The 25,218-nt window shown below is 39.9% G+C and overlaps 2 protein-coding genes and 6 non-coding genes across 8 annotated transcripts; all 8 read right to left on the bottom strand.

Moving 5' to 3' along the window:
• Positions 1 to 540: 540 nt before the first annotated feature.
• Positions 541 to 6,295, bottom strand: LOC133612249 (large ribosomal subunit protein uL4-like). Its single transcript, XM_061969482.1, has 4 exons — positions 6,093 to 6,295; positions 5,813 to 5,896; positions 5,524 to 5,644; positions 541 to 667 (listed from the first exon to the last, which is right to left on the bottom strand). Exons 1-4 carry the CDS (start codon positions 6,278 to 6,280, stop codon positions 596 to 598), a joined length of 465 nt encoding a protein of 154 aa, XP_061825466.1. The 5' UTR covers positions 6,281 to 6,295; the 3' UTR covers positions 541 to 595.
• Positions 5,710 to 5,777, bottom strand: LOC133613051 (small nucleolar RNA SNORD18). The gene has a single exon (XR_009816381.1). It is a non-coding gene; the product is annotated as a small nucleolar RNA SNORD18 (small nucleolar RNA).
• LOC133613046 (small nucleolar RNA SNORD18) lies at positions 5,967 to 6,038 on the bottom strand. The gene has a single exon (XR_009816376.1). It is a non-coding gene; the product is annotated as a small nucleolar RNA SNORD18 (small nucleolar RNA).
• A 2,142-nt stretch (positions 6,296 to 8,437) lies between the features above and the next one.
• rpl4 (ribosomal protein L4) lies at positions 8,438 to 23,316 on the bottom strand. Its single transcript, XM_061969481.2, has 10 exons — positions 23,150 to 23,316; positions 17,080 to 17,251; positions 16,901 to 17,007; positions 16,539 to 16,677; positions 16,188 to 16,312; positions 15,886 to 16,015; positions 14,028 to 14,184; positions 13,748 to 13,831; positions 13,459 to 13,579; positions 8,438 to 8,564 (listed from the first exon to the last, which is right to left on the bottom strand). Exons 1-10 carry the CDS (start codon positions 23,150 to 23,152, stop codon positions 8,493 to 8,495), a joined length of 1,110 nt encoding a protein of 369 aa, XP_061825465.1. The 5' UTR covers positions 23,153 to 23,316; the 3' UTR covers positions 8,438 to 8,492.
• Positions 13,645 to 13,712, bottom strand: LOC133613054 (small nucleolar RNA SNORD18). Its single transcript, XR_009816384.1, has one exon. It is a non-coding gene; the product is annotated as a small nucleolar RNA SNORD18 (small nucleolar RNA).
• On the bottom strand, positions 13,902 to 13,973 carry LOC133613050 (small nucleolar RNA SNORD18). Its single transcript, XR_009816380.1, has one exon. It is a non-coding gene; the product is annotated as a small nucleolar RNA SNORD18 (small nucleolar RNA).
• On the bottom strand, positions 16,379 to 16,479 carry LOC133613055 (small nucleolar RNA SNORD16). The gene has a single exon (XR_009816385.1). It is a non-coding gene; the product is annotated as a small nucleolar RNA SNORD16 (small nucleolar RNA).
• LOC133613056 (small nucleolar RNA SNORD16) lies at positions 16,746 to 16,844 on the bottom strand. Its single transcript, XR_009816386.1, has one exon. It is a non-coding gene; the product is annotated as a small nucleolar RNA SNORD16 (small nucleolar RNA).
• Positions 23,317 to 25,218: the final 1,902 nt, after the last annotated feature.

Raw genomic sequence — 25,218 nt, 5'->3', positions numbered from 1 at the left:
AAGATTGTGAACGATAGGCAAAAATCTCTTAAGACTCAGAAGTTCATTTATACAGGTGTCAGATACACGGATTGGTGGATTATTTTTAAACTAAGTAAGTAATCTTACCGTCTGAAAAACTAACTCACTTGTAGTTGGCTTTAATAAAGCAGTAGGCTTGATGATATTGGGAAAGTATCATGTGGGATCAATTGGTTCTTGTTTTGCAGAGTGATGCCTGTTAAAAAAAGTTACAATGGGATCAATGACCATCATGAAAGTCAGTACTCATGCCAGGTAGTTCACCTTTGAATCTTGAGCTCTTTCCAAGTTCTTTTGAGACAGATACAGAAAGGGTCAACTGAAGTAGTCTACCACTTGCAAGTGCCTTTAACCACGCCAACATTTGGGTACTATTTATTATGAGTACCGGTAGGTGGAAACATTAAGCACATACCATATGTTCATTTAGGAATACTCCTGACTGGTGTTAAATCTCAATGCCAGGAGTTCAACCCCAGAATACAAGCTGAACAATGTGAATGAAAGGCCCAACTCCTCTGACTTGAAACCAATTATTTATTTTCTTAATGAACTCCAGTCAGCAAGTATAAATTTATGCCTTGATTTTCTTAGGTGCTCCTTTCTTTCCAGGCTTCTTCTTAGGTTTCAGCATTTTTGCCTTGATCTGTAGGGAACAAACAATTTCAGTTGGATAAAGCCGTAAGGCCGGATTTACTAAGATCCTAATACCACACGCTAAACAGCACATGCAATCTATAAAATTGCAAGTACTATTATTGGGCATGTTGCATGTGCTCTAACTGTACAATTCAAGCGTCTTGCGGACAGCTTTATATAAAATGAGGATTGTGCGCGTACTATTCACACACACTCACACACACACACACACACACGGAGATACTATTGTTTCCTGCACACTCAATTTTATCATGCTCCTACCTGTGGCGTGTGCAGTTTTTAAAGATGCATGTACGGTATCCCTTTTTATAGGCATTTTAGACAGTCCAAAATGCATCTAAATGGGAACCTACTATTTTTTATTTTATTTAAAATCGCTGAAGGTGTGCTACTGGGAGAGGGGCCGCACTTTCTGAGCTCAAGACACAAAAATGCATATTTTAAAATGTATTTGATATGTTATGAATAACAAAACAAACCATTAAAAAACACCAGCAGACACCAAAACGTATTAATTTAATAAGCCCCTTAAATCACTTTGCATGCAGTTATAAAATTATAAAAAAGGGTTTTCAGTAGGCAATATGTTTTAACCAACGTTCCCTCTAAAGGTGCGCGCCTGTGCAATTGCGCACTGCTCAAGCGTCCCCTGCGCATAGCAAATATATGCCGCGCACCAAAATCAAACCCATCTGAATTCTAAACAAACTAAACATTTATTCTGTGTAATTTTGCAATGCAACTCTGAGTGACAGTGACAACAAGCGGATTTAACAGTGTTCGTCAACACCGTTCAATTATTGTAACAAGGGTTACGAGATGCTTCGAGGATAGGAATTATATCGATCACTTTATTCAGCAAAACTTTTTATATTCAGCCATAACCACACAAAAAACATGAGTAAAAAAATTCTATCTCGAAAAACTAGTCATTTTCTGCCGTACAAACCAGGCCAAAACCAACTTGTCATCTGTCACTAACACGCATACCACTAAGCCACTGGTGCGTTTATGGCCACACAAAAAGTCAGACAAGTCAAACACCACACAGTTACACTATGACTCCTCAGTCTTACGTGTGCTTATTCTACTGTCATTTATTATTAATGTTAATTTATTGATATTAATCATGGAATGCTGTTACTAGAGAAAGTTACAGGAATGCACACTTTATCCTATGCTTACATTTCATTGTGCAACATGAGGATGTTTAAGGGCAACATAATGTGATCTCTGAAAGGGGTACAAATGATTTCCAAAGCAGGACCCCCACCCAGACATATTGTACAATACTAATCCATCGCTTATGAAAAACAAGATTTCTTTTATTTTCATTACAAGTGGGCCAAATCACTAATATTACAAAATAATCTCATGAAAATGACTCCTCTCATTTGAGTGTTATTATAAAAGATTGGTTTGAGACAGGTGTGCTGCTGGTATTGCCACGTGTGATGTTGCTCACATGTGCTCCACTGAATGCTCAGGGAGTGTTTGTGTTTGCTCAGACACATGAACAATTAGAGGGAACATTGGTTTTAACATTTTTTCCTGACAGACCGTGTAAATATGCTGACATGTTAGGGTTTCGCTATAATGTAACTGAACGTGGTGCACCGCCACAGTAAAATCATAGCCCCTACTCCTTAAAAATAAGGGTTTTACATGGAATAATTAATGCATTGTAGCCTCCAGAAAAAGTCAGACGCTTGCTATTTTAACCTGAGAATGTTATAGTAAAAGCTGGCCCAATTCAAACAGGTTTTTTCTCCCGTGCTAACTTTCGCCTCTGTGTGTTTGAGATCATGGGAAAAATTATCAAAACCAAAAGAACATGAATCACCACCAGCAGGTCGTTACAATATGAATGGATATATATTATTTGTGCACTATTGACAAGCGAAGCATCAAATTTAAGTTGTCGAAAAAATTATTTTCACCACCAAAAACGGCGCAGCTGAAACCGGATGTTTTGATGTGAAGAGGACGCACTCAATTGGAGCATAATCCACACGTGTGCTATGTAGACATAATATAAACAAGGTATACCCGCAGACAGCGATCTACAAAATGTGCAAATATTAAGAGGACAGTGGAGGCTTTTAAAGAAAGAAAGTCCAACTGGAGCAGCAGTGCCAAACAAGTGTGACTTCATGCTGGCTGCAACTCGCTTTTCGTTGGGGACATCGGGGGACAGAAGTTCTAAACACAGGTAAATTCTATTATAACACTTGCTAGTCATTTTTAATGAAGAAAAAGTCACTTAAAGTCTCTAGACAATTCAAAAATTCTCAAAGTACATTGTACAATAAGGAGCAAGAATGGGAAAAAAGCTACATTGATATAATGTAAAAATGTTAATACTAATTACCAGATTTGTTTGAAATGTATATACTGCATACATTTTTGAGTCTTTTAAAAGAAAATCATATAGCCAATTGTGCAAATTATACAATGGCGCCATAGTGACTACGCCCCCCACCACAGGTATCTTGGAAATCCTAGGGGAAACTCTGCAATGGGACGGAGGATTCTGTCTATGGACTCTTTGCAGCACGAGTACCAAGTGTGTCAGTTTGCACATACCGTATTTTCCGCACTATAAGGCGCACCTAAAAACCACAAATTTTCTCAAAAGCTAACAGTGCGCCTTATAACCCGGTGCGCTTTATTACGATTCATTTTCATAAAGTTTCGATCTCGCAACTTCGGTAAACAGCCGCCATCTTTTTTCCCGGTAGAACAGGAAGTGCTTCTTCTTCTACGCAAGCAACCGCAAGGTAAGCACCCGCCCCCATAGAACAGGAAGCGCTACCGCCCGCCCCCGGAAGAAAAAGAAGCGCGCGGATATTTCGTTTCATTTCCTTTGTGTGTCTACATCTGTAAAGACCAGACTACAAAATGGCTCCTACTAAACGACACGCTTATAACGCAGAATTTAAACTTAAGGCAATAAGTCATGCCGAAGAACACGGAAATAGAGCAGCAGCAAGAGAATATAACATAAATGAATCAATGGTGCGTAGGTGGAGGAAGCAAGAAGATGACCTGCGCCAGGTAAAGAAGACAAAACAGAGCTTCCGAGGGAACAAAGCACGATGGCAACAGTTGGAGGACGAACTCGAACAGTGGGTTGTTGAGCAGAGAGCAGCAAGCAGAAGTGTCAGCACCATCACTATTCGAATGAAGGCAACAACGCTAGCAAGCGAACTTCACCTGGATGATTTTAAAGGTGGTGCTTCTTGGTGTTTCCGGTTTATGAAAAGACGCAATCTCTCCATCCGCACACGGACCACTGTTTCACAGCAACTGCCTAACGACTTTAAAGAAAAGCTGGCTACTTTCCGTGCATATTGTAAAAAGAAGATAGCGGAAAAAAAGATCCGGCCAGAGAACATTATCAACATGGACGAGGTTCCACTGACTTTTGATATTCCTGTGAACCGCACTGTTGATACAACGGGAGCACGTACGGTGAATATTCGCACCACCGGGAATGAGAAGTCGTCCTTCACTGTGGTTCTAGCTTGCCATGCTAATGGCCAGAAACTTCCTCCCATGGTGATATTCAAAAGGAAGACCTTGCCAAAAGAGACCTTTCCAGCCGGCGTCATCATAAAAGCTAACTCGAAGGGATGGATGGATGAAGAAAAGATGAGCGAGTGGTTAAGGGAAGTTTACGCGAAGAGGCCGGGTGGCTTTTTTCACGCTGCTCCGTCCATGTTGATATACGACTCTATGCGCGCCCACATCACAGATGGTGTCAAAAAACAAGTGAAGCACACAAATACAACACTCGCCGTCATTCCGGGTGGATTAACCAAAGAACTCCAACCGCTGGATATTGGTGTCAACAGGGCATTCAAATCACGACTGCGAACTGCGTGGGAAAAATGGATGACCGAAGGCGAACACACCTTCACTAAGACGGGCAGACAACGCCGGACGACATACGCCAACATCTGCCAGTGGATTGTAAATGCCTGGGCAGATATTTCTGTCACAACTGTGGTCCGAGCTTTCCGGAAGGCAGGATTCACAGAACTGCTGCACAACAACAGCGACACTGAATCCGATGACTTCGAAGAGACGGAGCCGGCCATTTTGGAACCCACGCTTGCGCAACTTTTCAATTCGGACACCGAAGACGAAGAATTCGAAGGATTTACCGGTACGAATGAAGAATAACTTCAGAAAGTGAGCGCTATGTTTATTTTGTGTGTTGTGTGTTGTGACATTAACGTTCGAGCAACATTACCGGTATGTTGCTATTGCTCTACACCATTTTGAATTTTACTATGTTTGTGATTGCACATTTGTACATTTTGGGACAGAGTTGTTAGAACGCTGGTTTTCAATATATTATTAAAGTTTGACTGAACTATCTGACTGTTTTTTTGACATTCACTTTAGCGCAGCGTTTTTTTGACATTCACTTTAGCGCAGCGTAGGCGCGGCTTATAGTCCGGGGCGGCTTATTGGTGGACAAAATTATGAAATATGTAATTCATAGAAGGTGCGGCTAATAATCCGGTGCGCCTTATAGTGCGGAAAATACGGTACTTCTCAGAGGTGCTACATAAAACTGATGTGTTGATAAATCACATTGTGCGTGCTGTATAACATTTACATCCTCTCCTAGTTTGTGGGCGATCAGCATGTAATCTACATATTAATGAAGACAGACGCAAAATGGATTACAAGCCTTATTTAGCTCACTTAACAGACATTGCGCAATCCCCTCTACACATGCTAAGTAGATCAGCGTTGCGCGTGCTATCAAGTTTGCAAATGTTTTAATACACATAATGTACCAAACACCAAAGAGTGGTTGTTTCTTACCTTGGGGTCATGCTGAAGAATGGCGTGACGTCTTGCTGTCTTGGCGTGCGGGTTCAGTTTGAACATAACCCTAATGTTCTTAAGGGGATTCTTCTTCAGTACTCTGCGGTTGATCTTCTTGCTACAGGGAGAAGATGAGCTTTTAATTTCTTCCATTAACGATGAATGAATACTTGTATCATTTCATTGCTCAGGACTTATAATTAATATCAGGATTCAGAAACACAGACCAAAGTAGAGTATCATCATAGCAATCGCAAAAAGTCAGAAATGTTCAGTCAGTACTTACTTGGGTGCACGAAGTGCTTTCTGGACCTCCTCACTCTTCAGAATCCTGCTCAGGTCTGTGTTTGTCATCTTGTGCATTGGCAGGCTAATTTAGGAAAAATATATTAGTATTGTAAAGACTGAACAATACCATGTTTATCAATATGACAGTCAATTGACTCAGAACTTCATTCATATCACAGGTTTCAAAAACACGGACCGTGAAGTAGAAAAGCTCATCATAGCAATATGCTACTTTCTGCCAGAATGCTTACACTTGCACAAAAAAAATAAAATCTTACTTGTAGTCAACTTTGAGGGTGGACGCTTTACGCCAGGTGCCATACAGTTCATCCAGCTTGCGGAAAGCACTCTCTGTCCAGATGCAGAAGCGTCCAACATGACCGCCAGGGGCCAATCTCAGAAGGTTCAGCTTGTTCACATTCTGCAGAGTTATTCCTGCAAAACAACACAAATATATAACATGCATGCACCTGATTCATGAGTTTTAACAAGAAATTAACAAAAAATATTCAGTAAACTATTCTTTCAAGCTCAAAATTTAAAGTACCAGTAGAATTGAAAAACAAGTTGACTTTATATGCCTAATAGTGTTTCATTGGTCACTGGTCGCACACCTAAACAGAGTAAAAGGAGAAAAAGTTGGAGAAAGATATTTTAAGCTAATTAATGCATTTCTTGTCTTTTGACATTACCGACACATCTAGCACACAGGTGCTAGATGTGTTATATGCAACCATGTGTTGACTTTATTTGTTGTTTATAGTTAATTTATACCAGAAGTGGGAAAAGTTGTTAGGATTAGGTCATATCTACTGTGTATATAAATTGATACTGTGCCAAATATGATGAGAACAAACTTGTGGTCAATTCCATCAACTGCCACATGGGGGCTGTGAAACCTTCCCAATTCAAACAAGTCAGATAAGTCAATTCGACTGAAATACACCGCAGGCCAAGCTTCTGACTTGTAACGCCTCACAGGGCGCAGTGAAGACTTTGGCGGGCCGTAGTTTGGACACCATTATTCCAGTTGCATTCTTCCCCTGGCTGTGTGGCCTGTTGATCCAGCTGTAAAAAGAACAAAACAGCACTTAGTGACATCTTGCAACACCAATTCAGCTTTAGTGCCGGCTATTGCATTGCTCAGGACTTCCATATGATCAGGATTCAGAAACACAGACCAGAAGTGGAGTATCATCAGTTGACTTAGCTACAAAGCAAACATGCAAACTAAATTAATAGCACTTACTTGGTGTTTTAAGACTGGATCCTCTTGCGCTTCAGAATTCTTCCAAGGTTGATCTAGTAAGAAGAAAACGGCACTTAGTGACATCTTGCAACACCAATTCAGCTTTAGTGCAGGCTATGGCATTGCTCAGGACTTCCAAAAGATCAGGATTCAGAAACACGGACCAGAAGTGGAGTATCATCAGTTGGCTTAACTACAAAGCAAACATGCAAACTAAATTAGTAGCACTTATTTGGTGTTTTAAGACTGGATCCTCTTGCGCTTAAGAATTCTTCCAAGGTTGGTCATTTTGTGCACAGACAGGCTGGAATGTGACAAATTGCAAGTTGAACTGGTCAAACTTCATAACCATGGTGTCTTAAAGAGGAACTGCAATTTTTTTTTGGAATTCTGCCTATCGCTTACAATCCGACTTCATTTTTCCCCGCGCTTCTTCTACGGGGGGAAAAAGGAAGTTGTCGGCTGCTTGCCGTAGTTGCGAGACCTAAACTTTACGTAAAGACCCAAAAATGGCTCCTATTAAGAGACACGCTTACGACGCAGTTTAAACTCAAGGCGATCAGCCACGCAGTAGAACACGGGAATACAGCAGCAGCGAGAGAATTTAACATTAACGAATCAATGGTGCGCCAAGTAAAGAAGACTAAACAGAGTTTCCGAGGGAACAAAGTGAGATGGCTACAGTTGGACTAACTCGAACAGTGAGTTGTTGAACAGAGAGCAGCAAGTAGAAGTGTCAGTACAATCACTGTTTTGTTGACATTCCCACTAGCCACATCTTGCAAGCGTTTATCTTTATAATCCTAAAAAAGAAAAAGACTTGTTCTTGTCTCTCATGATTGTGAATGATAGGCAAAAATCTCCTTTAAGACTCAGAAGTTCATTTATACAGGTGTCAGATACACTGATTGGTGAACTATCTTAACTCATGAGACAGTAATCCTACCGTCTGAAAAAAAATTCACTCACTTGTAGTTGGCTTTAATAAAGCAGTAGGCTTAATGATATGGGCAAGTATCATGTGGGATCAATTGGTTCTTGTTTTGCAGAGTGATGCCTGTTAAAAAAAGTTACAATGGGATCAATGACCATCATGAAAGTCAGTACTCATGCCAGGTAGTTCACCTTTGAATCTTGAGCTCTTTCCAAGTTCTTTTGAGACAGATACAGAAAGGGTCAACTGAAGTAGTCTACCACTTGCAAGTGCCTTTAACCACGCCAACATTTGGGTACTATTTATTATGAGTAGGTGGAAACATTAAGCACATACCTTATGTTCATTTAGGAATACTCCTGACTGGTGTTAAATCTCAATGCCAGGAGTTCAACCCCAGAATACAAGCTGAACAATGTGAATGAAAGGCCCAACTCCTCTGACTTGAAACCAATTATTTATTTTCTTAATGAACTCCAGTCAGCAAGTATAAATTTATGCCTTGATTTTCTTAGGTGCTCCTTTCTTTCCAGGCTTCTTCTTAGGTTTCAGCATTTTTGCCTTGATCTGTAGGGAACAAACAATTTCAGTTGGATAAAGCCGTAAGGCCGGATTTACTAAGATCCTAATACCACACGCTAAACAGCACATGCAATCTATAAAATTGCAAGTACTATTATTGGGCGTGTTGCATATGCTCTAACATTGTGTACAATTAAAGCGTCTTGCGGACAGCTTTATATAAAATTAGGATTGTGCGCGTACCACACACACACACATTTATCATGCTCCTACCTGTGGCGTGTGCAGTTTTTAAAGATGCATGTATCCCTTTTTATAGGCATTTTAGACAGTCCAAAATGCATCTAAATGGGAACCTACTATTTATTTTATTTAAAATCGCTGAAGGTGTGCTACTGGGAGAGGGGCCGCACTTACTGAGCTCAAGATGCAAAAATGCATATTTTAAAATGTATTTGATATGTTATGAGTAAAAAAACAAACCATTAAAAAACACCAGCAAACACCAAAACGTATTAATTTAATAAGCCCCTTAAATCACCTTGCATGCAGTTATAAAATTATAAAAAAGGGTGTTCAGTAGGCAATATGTTTTAACGTTTTTTCCTAACAGACCGTGTAGGGTTTCGCTATAATGTAACTGAATGTGGTGCACCGCCACAGTAAAATCATAGCCCCACTCCTTAAAAATAAGGGTTTTACATGAAAACTAATTAATGCATTGTAGCCTCCAGAAAAAGTCAGACGCTTGCTATTTTAACCTGCGAATGTTATAGTAAAAGCTGGCCCAATTCCAACAGGTTTTTTCTCCCGTGCAAACACTTACGTCTCCATGCTTCTGTGTTTGAGATCATGGGAAAAATTATCAAAACCAAAACCACACGAACATAAATCACCACCAGCAGGTCGTTACAATATGAATGGATATATATTATTTGTGCACTATTGACAAGCGAAGCATTAAAATTAAGCTGTCGAAAAAATTACTTTCACCACCAAAAACGGCGCAGCTGAAACCGGATGTTTTGATGTGAAGATGACGCACTCAATTGGAGCATAATCCACACGTGTGCTATGTAGACATAATATAAACAAGGTATACCCGCGGACAGCGATCTACAAAATGTGCAAATATTAAGAGGACAGTGGAGGCTTTTAAAGAAAGAAAGTCCAACTGGAGCAGCAGTGCCAAACAAGTGTGACTTCATGCTGGCTGCAACTCGCTTTTCGTTGGGGACATAAGTTCTAAACACAGGTAAATTCTATTATAACACCAGAAAAAAGCTGGCTTTGTTGCTAGTCATTTTTAATAAAGAAAAAGTCACTTAAAATCTCTAGACAATTCAAAAATTCTCAGTACGTTGTACAATAAGCAGCAAGAATGGGGAAAAAAGCTACATTGATATAATGTAAAAATGTTAATACTAATTACCAGATTTGTTTGAAATGTATATACTGCATACATTTTTGAGCCTTTTTAAAGAAAATCATATAGCCAATTGTGCAAATCATACAATGGCGCCATAGTGACTACGTCCCCCACCACAGGTATCTTGGCAATCCTAGGGGAAACTCTGCAATGGGACGGAGGATTCTGTCTATGGACTCTTTGCAGCACGAGTACCAAGTGTCAGTTTGCACATACTTCTCAGAGGTGCTACATAAAACTGATGTGTTGATAAATCACATTGTGCGTGCTGTATAACATTTACATCCTCTCCTAGTTTGTGGGCGTTCTGACGATCAGCATGTATAAAAATAATCCCAATTTTTAAATCAGGTGATAAAAATAATATGAACAATTATAGGCCAATTTCAATTTTACCAACATTTTCAAAAATATTTGAGAAAGTGGTCTATAACCGACTGAATGGCTTTCTGGAAAAACTAAATATCCTTGTCCCCTCCCAATATGGTTTTCGTAAAAAAAGCACCACCTGTATGGCTATACTCGACCTTTTGGAAAAGGTCAATGACTGTATTGAAGAAGGAAAATGCGGTATTGGCATTTTTTTGGATCTATCCAAGGCCTTTGACACAATAGACTTTGAGATCTTATTGTATAAACTATATCACTATGGTGTCAGAGGGGTACCTCTCGATTGGTTCCGCTCTTACCTATACGGAAGGCAGCAATGTGTATGCGTCAATGATCACAATTCACCCTGTATGACCATAAATTATGGGGTTCCCCAGGGATCCATCTTGGGGCCTCTCCTTTTTATCCTATACATAAATGATTTTGTAAACTCCTCCGAAACTTTTCATAAAATAATTTTTGCTGACGATACAAATTTGTTTACCTCACACAGGAGCCTACACGATCTACAAGTAACTGTCAATTCAAAGCTTGTGAAAGTAGATTCCTGGTTCAAATGCAATAAGCTCTCACTTAATGTAAATAAAACAAATTTTATTCTATTTCGTTCTAATAAAAACCGGACAAATACTGAGCACTGCCATATCAACATCAATGGGCAGGAAATACAGAGAGTGTACTCCACAAAATTCCTGGGGGTCATCATTGACGAATACCTCAATTTCAAATGTCACATTAGCCATCTGTTAAACAAATTATCCAAATATGTTGGCCTGTTCTTTCACCTTCGTCATTATCTTCCTCTTTATGCTCTACTCACACTATATAAAACTCTCTTTGAACCACATCTAAACTACTGTAATGTCATCTGGTGTAACACCTTCCCTACCTACCTCCACAAATTAGAATCTATGCAAAAGAAAATTATACGGGCCCTGTCATGGTCCAAGTTTAATGCCCCCACTCGACATCTATTCCATAATTATCATCTCTTAAGACTGACAGAGTTCAATATTTATCAAAATGCTTGTTTAACCTATCAAGTCATTTACAGGCTGAATTTAAGGCTCTGTAGCTTGGTTCCTATCTACCATCCCCAGCATGCCCACAACACTCGTAACTTAGATTTGATATCAGGGAAACATCGTTTACTGGATTGTACCGCTCGAAGTGTTGTATGCAGGGGACCAAAGATTTGGAACCGGCTTAATGAGAGCCTCAAGATGCTGTATCCATTCTCCAACTTCAAAAATAAACTAAAAACTTATCTATTAACCACCTACCGTATTTTCCGCACTATAAGGCGCACCTAAAAACCACAATTTTTCTCAAAAGCTGACAGTGCGCCTAATAACCCGGTGCGCTTTATTACGATTCATTTTCATAAAGTTTCGGTCTCGCAACTTCGGTAAACAGCCGCCATCTTTTTTCCCGGTAGAACAGGAAGCGCTTCTTCTTCTACGCAAGCAACCGCCAAGGAAAGCACCCGCCCCCATAGAACAGGAAGCGCTTCACCCGCCCCCATAGAACAGGAAGCGCTTCACCCGCCCCCGGAAGAAGAAGAAAAAACGCGCGGATATCACCGTACGTTTCATTTCCTGTTTACATCTGTAAAGACCACAAAATGGCTCCTACAAAACGATCCGGTTCATAAAAAGACGCAATCTCTCCATCCGCACACGGATTACTACCGTATTTCACAGCAACTGAACCGCACTGTGGAACGGGAGCACGTACGGTGAATATTCGCTCCACAGGGAATGAGAAGTCATCCTTCACTGTGGTTCTAGCTTGCCATGCTAACTTCCACCCATCCAAAAGAGACCTTTCCAGCCGGCGTCATCATAAAAGCTAACTCGAAGGGATGGATGGATGAAGAAAAGATGAGCGAGTGGTTAAGGGAAGTTTACGCGAAGAGGCCGGGTGGCTTTTTTCACACAGCTCCGAAGGCGAACACACCTTCACTAAGACGGGCAGATAGCGCCGGTCGACATACGCCAACATCTGCCAGTGGATCGTAAATGCCTGGGCAGATAGTTTCGGTCACAACTGTGGTCCGACCTTTCCGGAAGGCAGGATTCACAGAACTGCTGGACAACAGTGACACTGACTCCGGTGACTTCGACGAGACGGAACCGGCCATTTTGGATCCCGTATTCGCCCAACTTTTCAATTCGGACACCGAAGACGAAGAATTCGAAGGATTTACGAATGAAGAATAACTTCAGAAGGTGAGCGCTATGTTTATTTTGTGTGTTGTGACATTAACGTTCGAGCAACATTATGTTGCTATTGTTCTACACCATTTTGAATTTTACTATGTTTGTGATTGCACATTTGCGTACATTTTGGGACAGAGTTGTTAGAACGCTGGTTTTCAATATATTATTAAAGTTTGACTGAACTATCTGACTGTTTTTTTGACATTCACTTTAGCGCAGCGTTTTTTTGACATTCACTTTAGCGCAGCGTAGGCGCGGCTTTTAGTCCGGGGCGGCTTATTGGTGGACAAAATTATGAAATATGTAATTCATAGAAGGTGCGGCTAATAATCCGGTGCGCCTTATAGTGCGGAAAATACGGTATATTTAATGCCTCATGTAGGGTAGACTACTGTTGGGATTTGCATGGTTGAATGAATGTATGTATGTATGTGTATGCTTGCTTTAGTACTATTATCTTGTGTTAATCATATAGCGTTGTTTTTTGTTTTGTTTTTTGTTGTTGTACTTGCTACCATGTTCCATCATTCCATCATTTCATGTATATTCTATCCTCTGGACCCCCTGTCAAAAGCTTCTTCTAGCTTATTTGGGGGACCCTTTCACGTACCAACATCTTTAAAATGATGATATTTTACTACTATTGTATTTGTTATATGGTATTGTGAATAAAACTTGAAACTATAAACCATGTAATCTACATATTAATGAAGACAGACGCAAAATGGATTACAAGGCTTATTTAGCTCACTTAACAGACGCAATCCCCTCTACACATGCTAAGTAGATCAGTTCCACGTTGCGCGTGCTATCAAGTTTGCAAATGTTTTAATACACACAAACCTTTAGTAAATCAGGCCCATAATGTACCAAACACCAAAGAGTGGTTGTTTCTTACCTTGGGGTCATGCTGAAGAATGGCGTGACGTCTTGCTGTCTTGGCGTGCGGGTTCAGTTTGAACATAACCCTAATGTTCTTAAGGGGATTCTTCTTCAGTACTCTGCGGTTGATCTTCTTGCTACAGGGAGAAGATGAGCTTTTAATTTCTTCCATTAACGATGAATGAATACTTGTATCATTTCATTGCTCAGGACTTATAATTAATATCAGGATTCAGAAACACAGACCAAAGTAGAGTATCATCATAGCAATCGCAAAAAGTCAGAAATGTTCAGTCAGTACTTACTTGGGTGCACGAAGTGCTTTCTGGACCTCCTCACTCTTCAGAATCCTGCTCAGGTCTGTGTTTGTCATCTTGTGCATTGGCAGGCTAATTTAGGAAAAATATATTAGTATTGTAAAGACTGAACAATACCATGTTTATCAATATGACAGTCAATTGACTCAGAACTTCATTCATATCACAGGTTTCAAAAACACGGACCGTGAAGTAGAAAAGCTCATCATAGCAATATGCTACTTTCTGCCAGAATGCTTACACTTGCGCAAAAAAAATAAAATCTTACTTGTAGTCAACTTTGAGGGTGGACGCTTTACGCCAGGTGCCATACAGTTCATCCAGCTTGCGGAAAGCACTCTCTGTCCAGATGCAGAAGCGTCCAACATGACCGCCAGGGGCCAATCTCAGAAGGTTCAGCTTGTTCACATTCTGCAGAGTTATTCCTGCAAAACAACACAAATATATAACATGCATGCACCTGATTCATGAGTTTTAACAAGAAATTAACAAAAAATATTCAGTAAACTATTCTTTCAAGCTCAAAATTTAAAGTACCAGTAGAATTGAAAAACAAGTTGACTTTATATGCCTAATAGTGTTTCATTGGTCACTGGTCGCACACCTAAACAGAGTAAAAGGAGAAAAAGTTGGAGAAAGATATTTTAAGCTAATTAATGCATTTCTTGTCTTTTGACATTACCGACAACATCTAACTTTACACTGTGTGCGTCTTCGAACATCGCTTTGTGGCGTGTACATTTGTCTCTGTGCGCGTTAGCGTGAATGATTGTCTCTGTGCCCTGCGATTGTCCATGCTAATTTGAGTTAGCTCGTCTATGAGTTAGTCCATTGTACGTTAGCATTAAGCTAGCCGCATTACAGCTCAAGTTTCATTCTGCCTAATTGTATTGCTTTTTTCAGTTTATTCCAAATTATATTATTAATCTAACGTGAATCCTACATGTATGTGCACTGTGTGTGTGTACAAATAATGTACTTTAATGTGGTTAGTTTTACAGTGACTGTGAAAAATAACACTTTTTTTCCAAATCTAACGCAAAAGGCAAAAGGACGGTTTACATATTTGGCAAACTAAATTGCATCACATAAGTATAGTCTAAGTACAATAAGCAGAAACAATTAAAATTGCATTGAAAAAGAGCACAGTCTAACAAGTCATATTCTTTGTGTTAAAGCTGATTGTGATTCTGATAAACAAAAATTGTAATATTCATATTAGTGGTATTAACTAATAACACTGTTTTTAAATATACAAAACATGTGTTCAGCCTTTTTAAATAATATATTCATCATTGCAAATCAAAATTGTCATATTGACCACGCCACTAGCCACACCCCCACCCCCAGTATTAAGTGGCAATCAAGAGGAAACCCTGTATGGGTTTCTTTTTAATGCATTTTAAGTCCTAAATACAGACAAATATGCCCGTCAGAGGGGGCTCTATTCCACCCATAAAACCCCGCCACCAATACACTATATACATATTGAGACCTGAATTTTGAACAAATATTAGTGATATTATTATAAGCGCAAACACAGACAACGGATTGATAACAGCTAAGTAGCCCTCTGCTGCTTTACTGTGAGCTAGCCGTGATGTCCTGCTGCTCCCACATCACATCTTGGCTCGTCAAAATTATTATAGATTATAAATAAAGCCTCTCATCTGGATATTAGGAGGATTCAGCCATAAATCTAGACGTTTTTTTAGACGGTGTTTGCAGGGAGAATATGATGCTTAGTGTTTCACTACAGCTGGATCAATTTTAGCAGAGCTTCAAAAACTTGTAGCGTATCCTTCTTATATTCAGGATAAACAATACAAGTTTCTGGATCATAATTCCCTCCAAGTAATCGGTGTTGGCTCTCAAAGTCTGCATGATTTGCATCATTGGTGATAAGGGGATCTGTGGTTCCTACCTCTGTCAAGCGATGACGTGTCTGGCTAGATTATCTCTCGAAATGGCTCGGGAATCTCTGTGAGATTGATACCGATTTGATCATATCTGTTTACTCGCAGACTTGGTAAGTATTTGTGTGTCATACATCAGACATATGATAATGGCTTCAAAATAGAGGCAACTTGTTTCTCCACTCTACTGGTACTTTGATTTAAAATTACCAGGGATATTTCTGAAGGCCTTTGTGACACCAGAATCTTGATTGTAGATGATGCAAGGCCCTTTGCGTTGAATGCGCCGACGATTTCTCATTTTACCCTTACCGGCACGCATGCGCTGAGAGGCGTAGACCTTAACAGGGAAATTACATTAATGATACACGGTATATATAGCTTATATAATTATCTGCCTCCTAAACAAATAAATGTGGTTCACACGTTTTTCTATAGACTTGTCCAAGTCCCTTGTGTATGGTTCAGTTAAGTGACAAAGTAAGGAAAAAGTATTTGGAAATTTAATTTACCTTCTTTATGTCATTCCAGGCTTTGAGCTTCTTCAGCAGGAGTACAGCCTCCTTCGTCTTCTTGTAACCCTCAACTTTGTCTTCAACAACCAGCGGGACCTCAGGGATTTCCTCAACACAGTGCCCTGTAGATGGCATCATGTCAACATCCCAACACAACCAGATAAGACCATGAAGACCTTAATTGAGCCTGCTCAGAACTTCACAACACATCAACCCCCTGTGACAGCTTGATGACAGCAGGCAACTGTCACTGTTCACAGGGTCAGACGCAAATTACACCATCATGGCAAGTTAAACATTCAACAAATCCTCATTTTAGGAATTTGATGTGAATATAACTGAGCTCACCCTTGGACATTACAAGTGCAGGGATTGCAGAAGCAGCCAGGGCTGAGCAGATGGCATATCGCTTCTGGGGGATGTTGACCCTGCGGTGCCAACGACGCCAGGTCTTGGTGGGAGCAAACATGCGCCCTCCACGACACATCTTGTGGGAAAATTAAGGTGTCTTTTCTAGCACAGAGATTTTTTTAAATATATTTTTTCCTCCAAACATGCTCAGACACAATGTTCGTCAGTCGACCGAGCCAGTGTTTGACAATAGGCATTTTGTCTCTGGACGCGGTGTCGGACGCAAATTACACCATCATTGCAAGTTTGACCGTTACTGCCACTTTGCCTAAGGGGTAATAATTAAAAAAAAAGGATACATTTCCAAAAGCGCCCTGGCCAGAGCGGTGAGTACCGCCACCCCTCACACGAGGGATACGGGCCACAGCTCTTCCTGTACCCCAGGACTCAGCACTGGTTTGGTGGCCTAAAACAAAGCAGTATTTAAATGTCAGCATATAAATTATAATAGACAAGTATATAAGTTGAATTTACTGACCTGCCAGTTTGCTGACTGCATAGGGCTGGCGACTGTTCTTGCGCATGTTGGTGTGCACAAAATTCACGACATCCGGGCGAATGGGAGCCCTGAACACAGCGGGCATGACAACATTTTTGCCTGAAAATTCTCCTTTCTCGGAGTACACCGAGATGAGGGGTCGGGCACAGGCCTGAAAGAAAAAGTAGATGTGCACAAATTATGTTGCTTGTTTTTAATAAGAGTTAACTAAAAGCACGGGAACTAGATCGACCACATTTAGAAAAGAAAAAGTCAACATCCCAGGAGTTGCCCTTCACTAGACACCTTAAAAGGTACCGTATTTTCTGCACTATAAGGCGCACCCTAATAACCTCCAATTTTCTCAAAAGTTGACAGTGCGCCTTATAATCCGGTGTGCCTTATATATGGACCAATATTGAGCCACAACAGGTCTCACAACTACGGGATGCATAACGTAAGCCCAGCCTCTACTGTAGAGTCTATTGTATGTGCCTTATAATGCGGTGCGCCTTATATATGAACAAAGTTTCAAAATAGGCTATTCATTGAAGGTGCGCCTTATAGTGCAGAAAAAACGGTAACTATGATGACTTTCGTCTTTATCGACTTATACACAGTATGTCACAATAGGGTTGTACGGTATACCGGTATTAGTATAGTACCGCGGTACTAATGAATCATATTCGGTACTCTATCCCCTCTAAAAAGTACCGGTGCCCCACCCGTCGTCTCACGTCATGCAGACACGTATGTTCGCAGCGAGGTGTTATTACTTCAAAATCTATAATCCTTGTCTCCATGGCAACGAATATTAATGCTCCAGAACTGGTAAAGACAAGACTCAACTACGCTCATTCTTTAATCAACCAGATGATTATCCTATTGTTCAACACACTACATGTAAGGGAATGAAGACCATACTTACTCAACAGCCATACATGTCCCACTAAGGGTGGCTGTATGAACAATGCCAACACTGTCATAAATATGTGCCATATAGTAAAACTAGACTAAACAATGACAAACATTTTGGGATAATATTTGCACTGCAACAACATAACATTTAAGAACAAATTCCCAGAATTCCCTGCAGCACCAACTCTTAAGGGACGCTACAATATAAACAAACGCCATTGGTGGATCTACACCTAAAATCCACTGTAATGATACCAAGTGCAATGGCGTATCTAGTCGATACTACAATGATTACATCGATATTCTTTGTCACAAAATCTTTTTTCCCTTTTTTAATGTATATTATGTTTATAAACTCAGGAAAGACGTAAATGGACACATGAGGACTTTGAATATGACCAATGTATGATCTTGTAACTACTTGGTATCGGATCCATACCCAAATTTGTGGTATCATCCAAAACTAATGTAAAGTATCAAACATAAGAATAAGTGATTACATTTTAACAGAAGTGTAGATAGAACATGTTTAAAGAGAAAGTAAGCAGATATTAACAGTAAATGAACAAGTGGATTAATAAATCATTTTCTACTACTTGTCCCTCATAATGTTGACAAAATAGAAGATAAATGACAATATGTTACTGCATATGTCAGACTAATTAGGAGTATTTGTTTGTTTACTTACTACTAAAAGACAAGTTGTCTCGTATGTTCACTATTTTATTTAAAGACAAACTAGCAATAAGAAACATATGTTTAATGAACCCTAAGATTTTTTTGTTAACATAAAGCCAATAATGACATTTTGTGGTCCCCTTACTTAGAAAAGTACCAGAATACATTTTGGTACCGGTGCCAAAATATTGGTATCAGGACAACACTAGCTTCCTCCCACTTCCAAAGACATGTACCTGGGGATAGGTTGATTGGCAACACTAAATTGGCCCTAGAGTGTGAATGTGAATGTTGTCTGTCTATCTGTGTTGGCCCTGTGATGAGGTGGCGACTTGTCCGGGGTGTACCCCGCCTTCCGCCCGAATGCAGCTGAGATAGGCTCCAGCACCCCCGCGACCCCGAACGGGACAAGCGGTAGAAAATGGATGGATGGAGGAAAACACTATGTTACCGCAACAGGTGTAAAAGAAAGTGCATCTCTATCCTCCTTCGAAACCACACTAAAACAACTCTAGCCAACTGCAACCCTTGACTAACACCCCACCTCCCCGGATTATAAATAGCCAAATGCAAATAATCACGTGTTTCTAATGTATATACTTGTTCTTATGCTATCTGAACTAGACCGATATTGTTTTTGCATTTCCGATCCGATACCGATACTGGCCTATCTGAGCATGTATTAAAGTTATTTAGCCTACTTAGTTGTCAGAATCATGTTGAAAAGAGTTTTAGTACTCTTGATAACAACTAGCCAGCTGAATTAGGGGAGTTTGAATAATACACAATGGTTGGTAACAAGAAACTGACCTGTTTATTCAAGGATAAACACAAAATAGACAAAATTATACATGACAAACAGACATGGCATCATTGAACTAGGGCTGGGCGACATGGCCTTTTTTTAATATTGCGATATTTTAAGGCCATATTGCGATACACGATATATATCTCGATATTTTGCCTTAGCCTTGAATGAACACTTGATGCATATAATCACAGCAGTATGATGATTCTATGTGTTTTGATTGATTGATTGAGACTTTTATTAGTAGGTTGCACAGTGAAGTACATATTCCGTACAATTGACCACTAAATGGTAACACCCAAATAAGTTTTTCAACTTGTTTAAGACGGGGTCCACTTAAATTGATTCATGATACAGATAAATACTATTTTGATGGTGTGGAGTCTGGACGTGCGGCACCGAATGGAGATAAGCGTCTCGACAGACGTTACAATATTTGAACAATGATGACGAAAACTGTTGTCTCCGTCGTGTCCGTGTGTCGAAAATTGTTATGCGCTTATTTTTTTATTTGATTTTGTGCGTGGCATAGATTTGCCGTGCGCAGAGGACGCTTGAGCAGGCGCGCACCTTAGCAGCTGCGCTAGCATCACAGCTAACGTTAGCCATGCCGCTACCTCGCTCTCTGCTGGGAGAGGACGTATACGTATGTGACGTATGACGTGACAGTATGTGACGTGTGTAAGAAGGTACGCTCGCTGTCTGTGAGAGGGAGACACAGGAAAGAGTGAGAAGAGCCTGTCGTGTAATGCCAGCAGCTAAAAGCAACTGCGTGAGAATTGTGGATGTGTTGAAGGTGTGCTGGAAAATGCGGAACGGAAATTACGGAGCAGCAGAAAAGTGGAATGTATTATTTAAATAGCTGCGTTGGAAAACACGGACCGGGGGTTTTTTTTTAAAAACTGGATCTGGATCGGCATTCTCCCATGCCTTGCCGATACGCAATTTTTGGCGATCCAAATATCGGATCGGGACATCCCTAATCTGAACTCACTATGTTCTCTGCTTGCTGTGCATATCCTACCAAGTCACACCTACACTGTTTCAATGCCCATTTCTCTGATGATGCAATTGTTGATGACTGAAGTGCTGATATCAACCAAACCCTCCTCATCCCACCCCTGGACTGTAAATAATTCAATGCATATACAGGTAAAAGCCAGTAAATTAGAATATTTTGAAAAACTTGATTTATTTCAGTAATTGCATTCAAAAGGTGTAACTTGTACATTATATTTATTCATTGCACACAGACTGATGCATTCAAATGTTTATTTCATTTAATTTTGATGATTTGAAGTGGCAACAAATGAAAATCCAAAATTCCGTGTGTCACAAAATTAGAATATTGTGTAAGGCTAATACAAAAAAGTGATTTTTAGAAATGTTGGCCAACTGAAAAGTATGAAAATGAAAAATATGAGTATGTACAATACTCAATACTTGGTTGGAGCTCCTTTTGCCTCAATTACTGCGTTAATGCGGCGTGGCATGGAGTCGATGAGTTTCTGGCACTGCTCAGGTGTTATGAGAGCCCAGGTTGCTCTGATAGTGGCCTTCAACTCTTCTGTGTTTTTGGGTCTGGCATTCTGCATCTTCCTTTTCACAATACCCCACAGATTTTCTATGGGGCTAAGGTCAGGGGAGTTGGCGGGCCAATTTAGAACAGAAATACCATGGTCCGTAAACCAGGCACGGGTAGATTTTGCGCTGTGTGCAGGCGCCAAGTCCTGTTGGAACTTGAAATCTCCATCTCCATAGAGCAGGTCAGCAGCAGGAAGCATGAAGTGCTCTAAAACTTGCTGGTAGACGGCTGCGTTGACCCTGGATCTCAGGAAACAGAGTGGACCGACACCAGCAGATGACATGGCACCCCAAACCATCACCCAACCATGCAAATTTTGCATTTCCTTTGGAAATCGAGGTCCCAGAGTCTGGAGGAAGACAGGAGAGGCACAGGATCCACGTTGCCTGAAGTCTAGTGTAAAGTTTCCACCATCAGTGATGGTTTGGGGTGCCATGTCATCTGCTGGTGTCGGTCCACTCTGTTTCCTGAGATCCAGGGTCAACGCAGCCGTCTACCAGCAAGTTTTAGAGCACTTCATGCTTCTTGCTGCTGACCTGCTCTATGGAGATGGAGATTTCAAGTTCCAACAGGACTTGGCGCCTGCACACAGCGCAAAATCTACCCGTGCCTGGTTTACGGACCATGGTATTTCTGTTCTAAATTGGCCCGCCAACTCCCCTGTCCTTAGCCCCATAGAAAATCTGTGGGGTATTGTGAAAAGGAAGATGCAGAATGCCAGACCCAAAAACGCAGAAGAGTTGAAGGCCACTATCAGAGCAACCTGGGCTCTCATAACACCTGAGCAGTGCCAGAAACTCATCGACTCCATGCCACGCCGCATTAACGCAGTAATTGAGGCAAAAGGAGCTCCAACCAAGTATTGAGTATTGTACATGCTCATATTTTTCATTTTCATACTTTTCAGTTGGCCAACATTTCTAAAAATCACTTTTTTGTATTAGCCTTAAGTAATATTCTAATTTTGTGACACACGGAATTTTGGATTTTCATTTGTTGCCACTTCAAATCATCAAAATTAAATGAAATAAACATTTGAATGCATCAGTCTGTGTGCAATGAATAAATATAATGTACAAGTTACACCTTTTGAATGCAATTACTGAAATAAATCAAGTTTTTCAAAATATTCTAATTTACTGGCTTTTACCTGTACTCTGATGATTAACTTGTGTGATGACTGTATTATGATGATAGTATATATATTTGTACCATGAATTGATTAAGTCGACCCCGACTTAAACAAGTTGAAAAACTTATTAGGGTGTTACCATTTAGTGGTCAATTGAATGGAAAATGTACTGTACTGTGTAATCTACTAATAAAAGTTTCAATCAATCATATCAATGTTACAACACCAAACAGTCAAATCATAAGGTTCATTCATTCGGGCTGTGAGCTTGCACAGATTTGGATTTGCTTCTGCACGCAGGGTTTTGCAGTCTGGCATGTTGTGACACCACAGCATGGTGGACATACTTTGACATTAAATTGAGCTATCAATTAAATCTGTGATCCAGACGTGAGGAAGTGTTGTTCTTATTTGCCAGGAGGCACAGTGGGCAGAATATATGTTCGTAACAAAATCTTATTTATTGTACTGGTCTCAAATAGGATCAAAACACGACAAACTCGTGAATGCAGTGTTATTCCATCGGCAATCATAGTTTTTAATAACGTTGATGAAGATGCTATCGCGAGAAGTCACCGAACGAGGCCTGTTAGCTACTATTAGCTAGCCTGGGTAGGTAGGCCGTCCAGACAATGATTTACCTTGTAAACATGGCTAAAAACATGTGACATAAACTTGAATTGTCGGCACAAGACTGCAACAAGGGAAATAATACATACATTTTGATGGTATTTGGCTGTCGTTATCAAGCTAATCGAAATGCTGACACACGTGTGAATAGGGACTAGCTTCAAAATGGCTCCTCGTGTCTGCCGCGCTGAACATTATAAAAACCGCCGACAATTTTAAATATATCGCACGTACATATGCTACTTAATTACGTAGAAAAGATATAGTTACGACGACACGACATACACGTTACACAATTGACAAACCTGTAAATTCTCACCATGATGGGTAATAAAGTTTGGGCTCGCCGGGAAGCTCCACTCACTATGGCGGCCACAGAAAAAAGGAAGCGTGTCTTTCAGACTCACGACTTTAATCCCTCCGCCGCAACAAGCTCCACTTCCGCCCACTACGCCACGAGCCTTACTTTGACAAATGCAACTGAATAGGAACGAAATGAGAGTTTAAAAAATGATCAATACAATTAGAAAACAGTTTGGGTTTTTACATTATCTTGGTAAAAACCAGATGATAATTTGACTCGTGTCTTTTGGTTGGACTATTTCTTTACGCCATGTACAAACCGGAACTACTTTATTCGTGTGACGATTTTTTTAATTTTTATAAAAAACAATTTTTTTTAGATGTAATTCATTCGTGATTAATAAACACATGAACAACGATATTTCCACCATAATCAATTTATTTGTCGTGCAATTTATTTAAAATTGTATATTATATCTGACGAACTTTGACAAGGAAGCGGAAGTGGACCAATGATATGTGACTGACAGTGAGAGCATCAATGGTTTTCATTTCATTTTTATTTTACTCCTTCATTGATGTGCATCTTTGATCGATAGACAATTTATACCTCAATTATTCAATTATACATTTACACACCAATGCCTGACAAGGAGCAGGATGAAGAAAAATCTTATATTTTCCTGTCCCCTTCAACATAATACGTAGTCTTACTTCATGGATATCATATAAACCAACAATTACATCCAAATATAAAGAAAAAACACAACAAGTGTAAAACTTCATGAAGTACGAACCGGAAAAAAAAAAAAAGTAATATACACCTCACGGGATGATACAGAACACATACAAAACCAGACAAAAAAATAAGTAAAATAATAAATATAAAGCAAAATGTAAACACTTACGGCTGTACATATGATCTTATTGTTCTGTCTTTATATATTATTTTCAATTGGAATATATTTTTACAATCTTTTATCTCATTGTAAAGACAATTCCATAGTTGAACCCCCACCACTGATATACACATTTGTTTTAAAGTTGTCCTTGAATACTGATGTTGGAAATGACCTTTTCTTCTATGCTCTTCATTCTCACAAGTGATGACAAACATTTTTTGTAAATGTTCTGGTAATGTTTTACTTTTAGCCTTAAACATGACACATCATGTCTGTAACTTTACTAGCTCCTGTAATTTCAATAAACGAGAATTAATAAATAATATGTTAGTGTGTTCTAAGCAGAGGTGGGACCAAGTCATTGTTTTGCAAGTCACAAGTAAGTCTCAAGTCTTTGCCCTCAAGTCCGAGTCAAGTCCCGAGTCAAGACAGGCAAGCCCCGAGTCAAGTCCAAAGTCAAGACTGGAAAGTCTCAAGTCAAGTCCTAAGTCCTGCATTTTGAGTTTCGAGTCCTTTCAAGTCCTTTTAACCACAGACTAATATATTAACACAGATTGTGTATGCTTTTCAAACGCTGTATTTATTTATTAAAACAAGTGCATTTTAAATTGCAGGAAAGAAAATTGTGCTGACATTGCACTTTATAATAGCACTATTAACCAGTCATTTTAAACATTAACTCATTCCTTTACAGAACAAACACATTGAAAAATAAAGTGCAAATGTACTTATTTGTACAAAAGTGTTAACATTGAAAAAACATGACATATACGTGAACATAACAAAAAAGTTGTACTTTTTATATGTCAGGGCCCTATGCTGCATTGCATTTGCAAAAGACCAAATTAGCCAAGAGTCTGTCAGTCATTTGTGCACGATGGGGGCGTAGTATGATGCCACCATGGCTGAAAACTCGCTCCACTGGAGCACTGGAGGCAGGCACTGCCAAGACTCTCATGGCCACTCGGAACAGTGAAGGAAGAGTCTTCATGTTCAATGCCCAGAACAAAAGGGGAGAGAGAGTTGTTTTGGGTTGGTGCACTACTTGTAAGTGTATCTTGTGTTTTTTATGTTGATTTAATTAAAAAAAGAAAAAAATATATATATATATATTTCTTGTGCGGCCCGATACCAATCGATCCACGGACCAGTACCGGGCCGCGGCCCGGTGGTTGGGGACCAC

This window comes from Nerophis lumbriciformis, linkage group LG10, assembly GCF_033978685.3.
Source record: "Nerophis lumbriciformis linkage group LG10, RoL_Nlum_v2.1, whole genome shotgun sequence".
Lineage (NCBI taxonomy): Eukaryota > Metazoa > Chordata > Actinopteri > Syngnathiformes > Syngnathidae > Nerophis > Nerophis lumbriciformis.
Note: the sequence above shows the minus strand (reverse complement) of the source record. Positions and strands in the feature narration are given on the sequence as shown.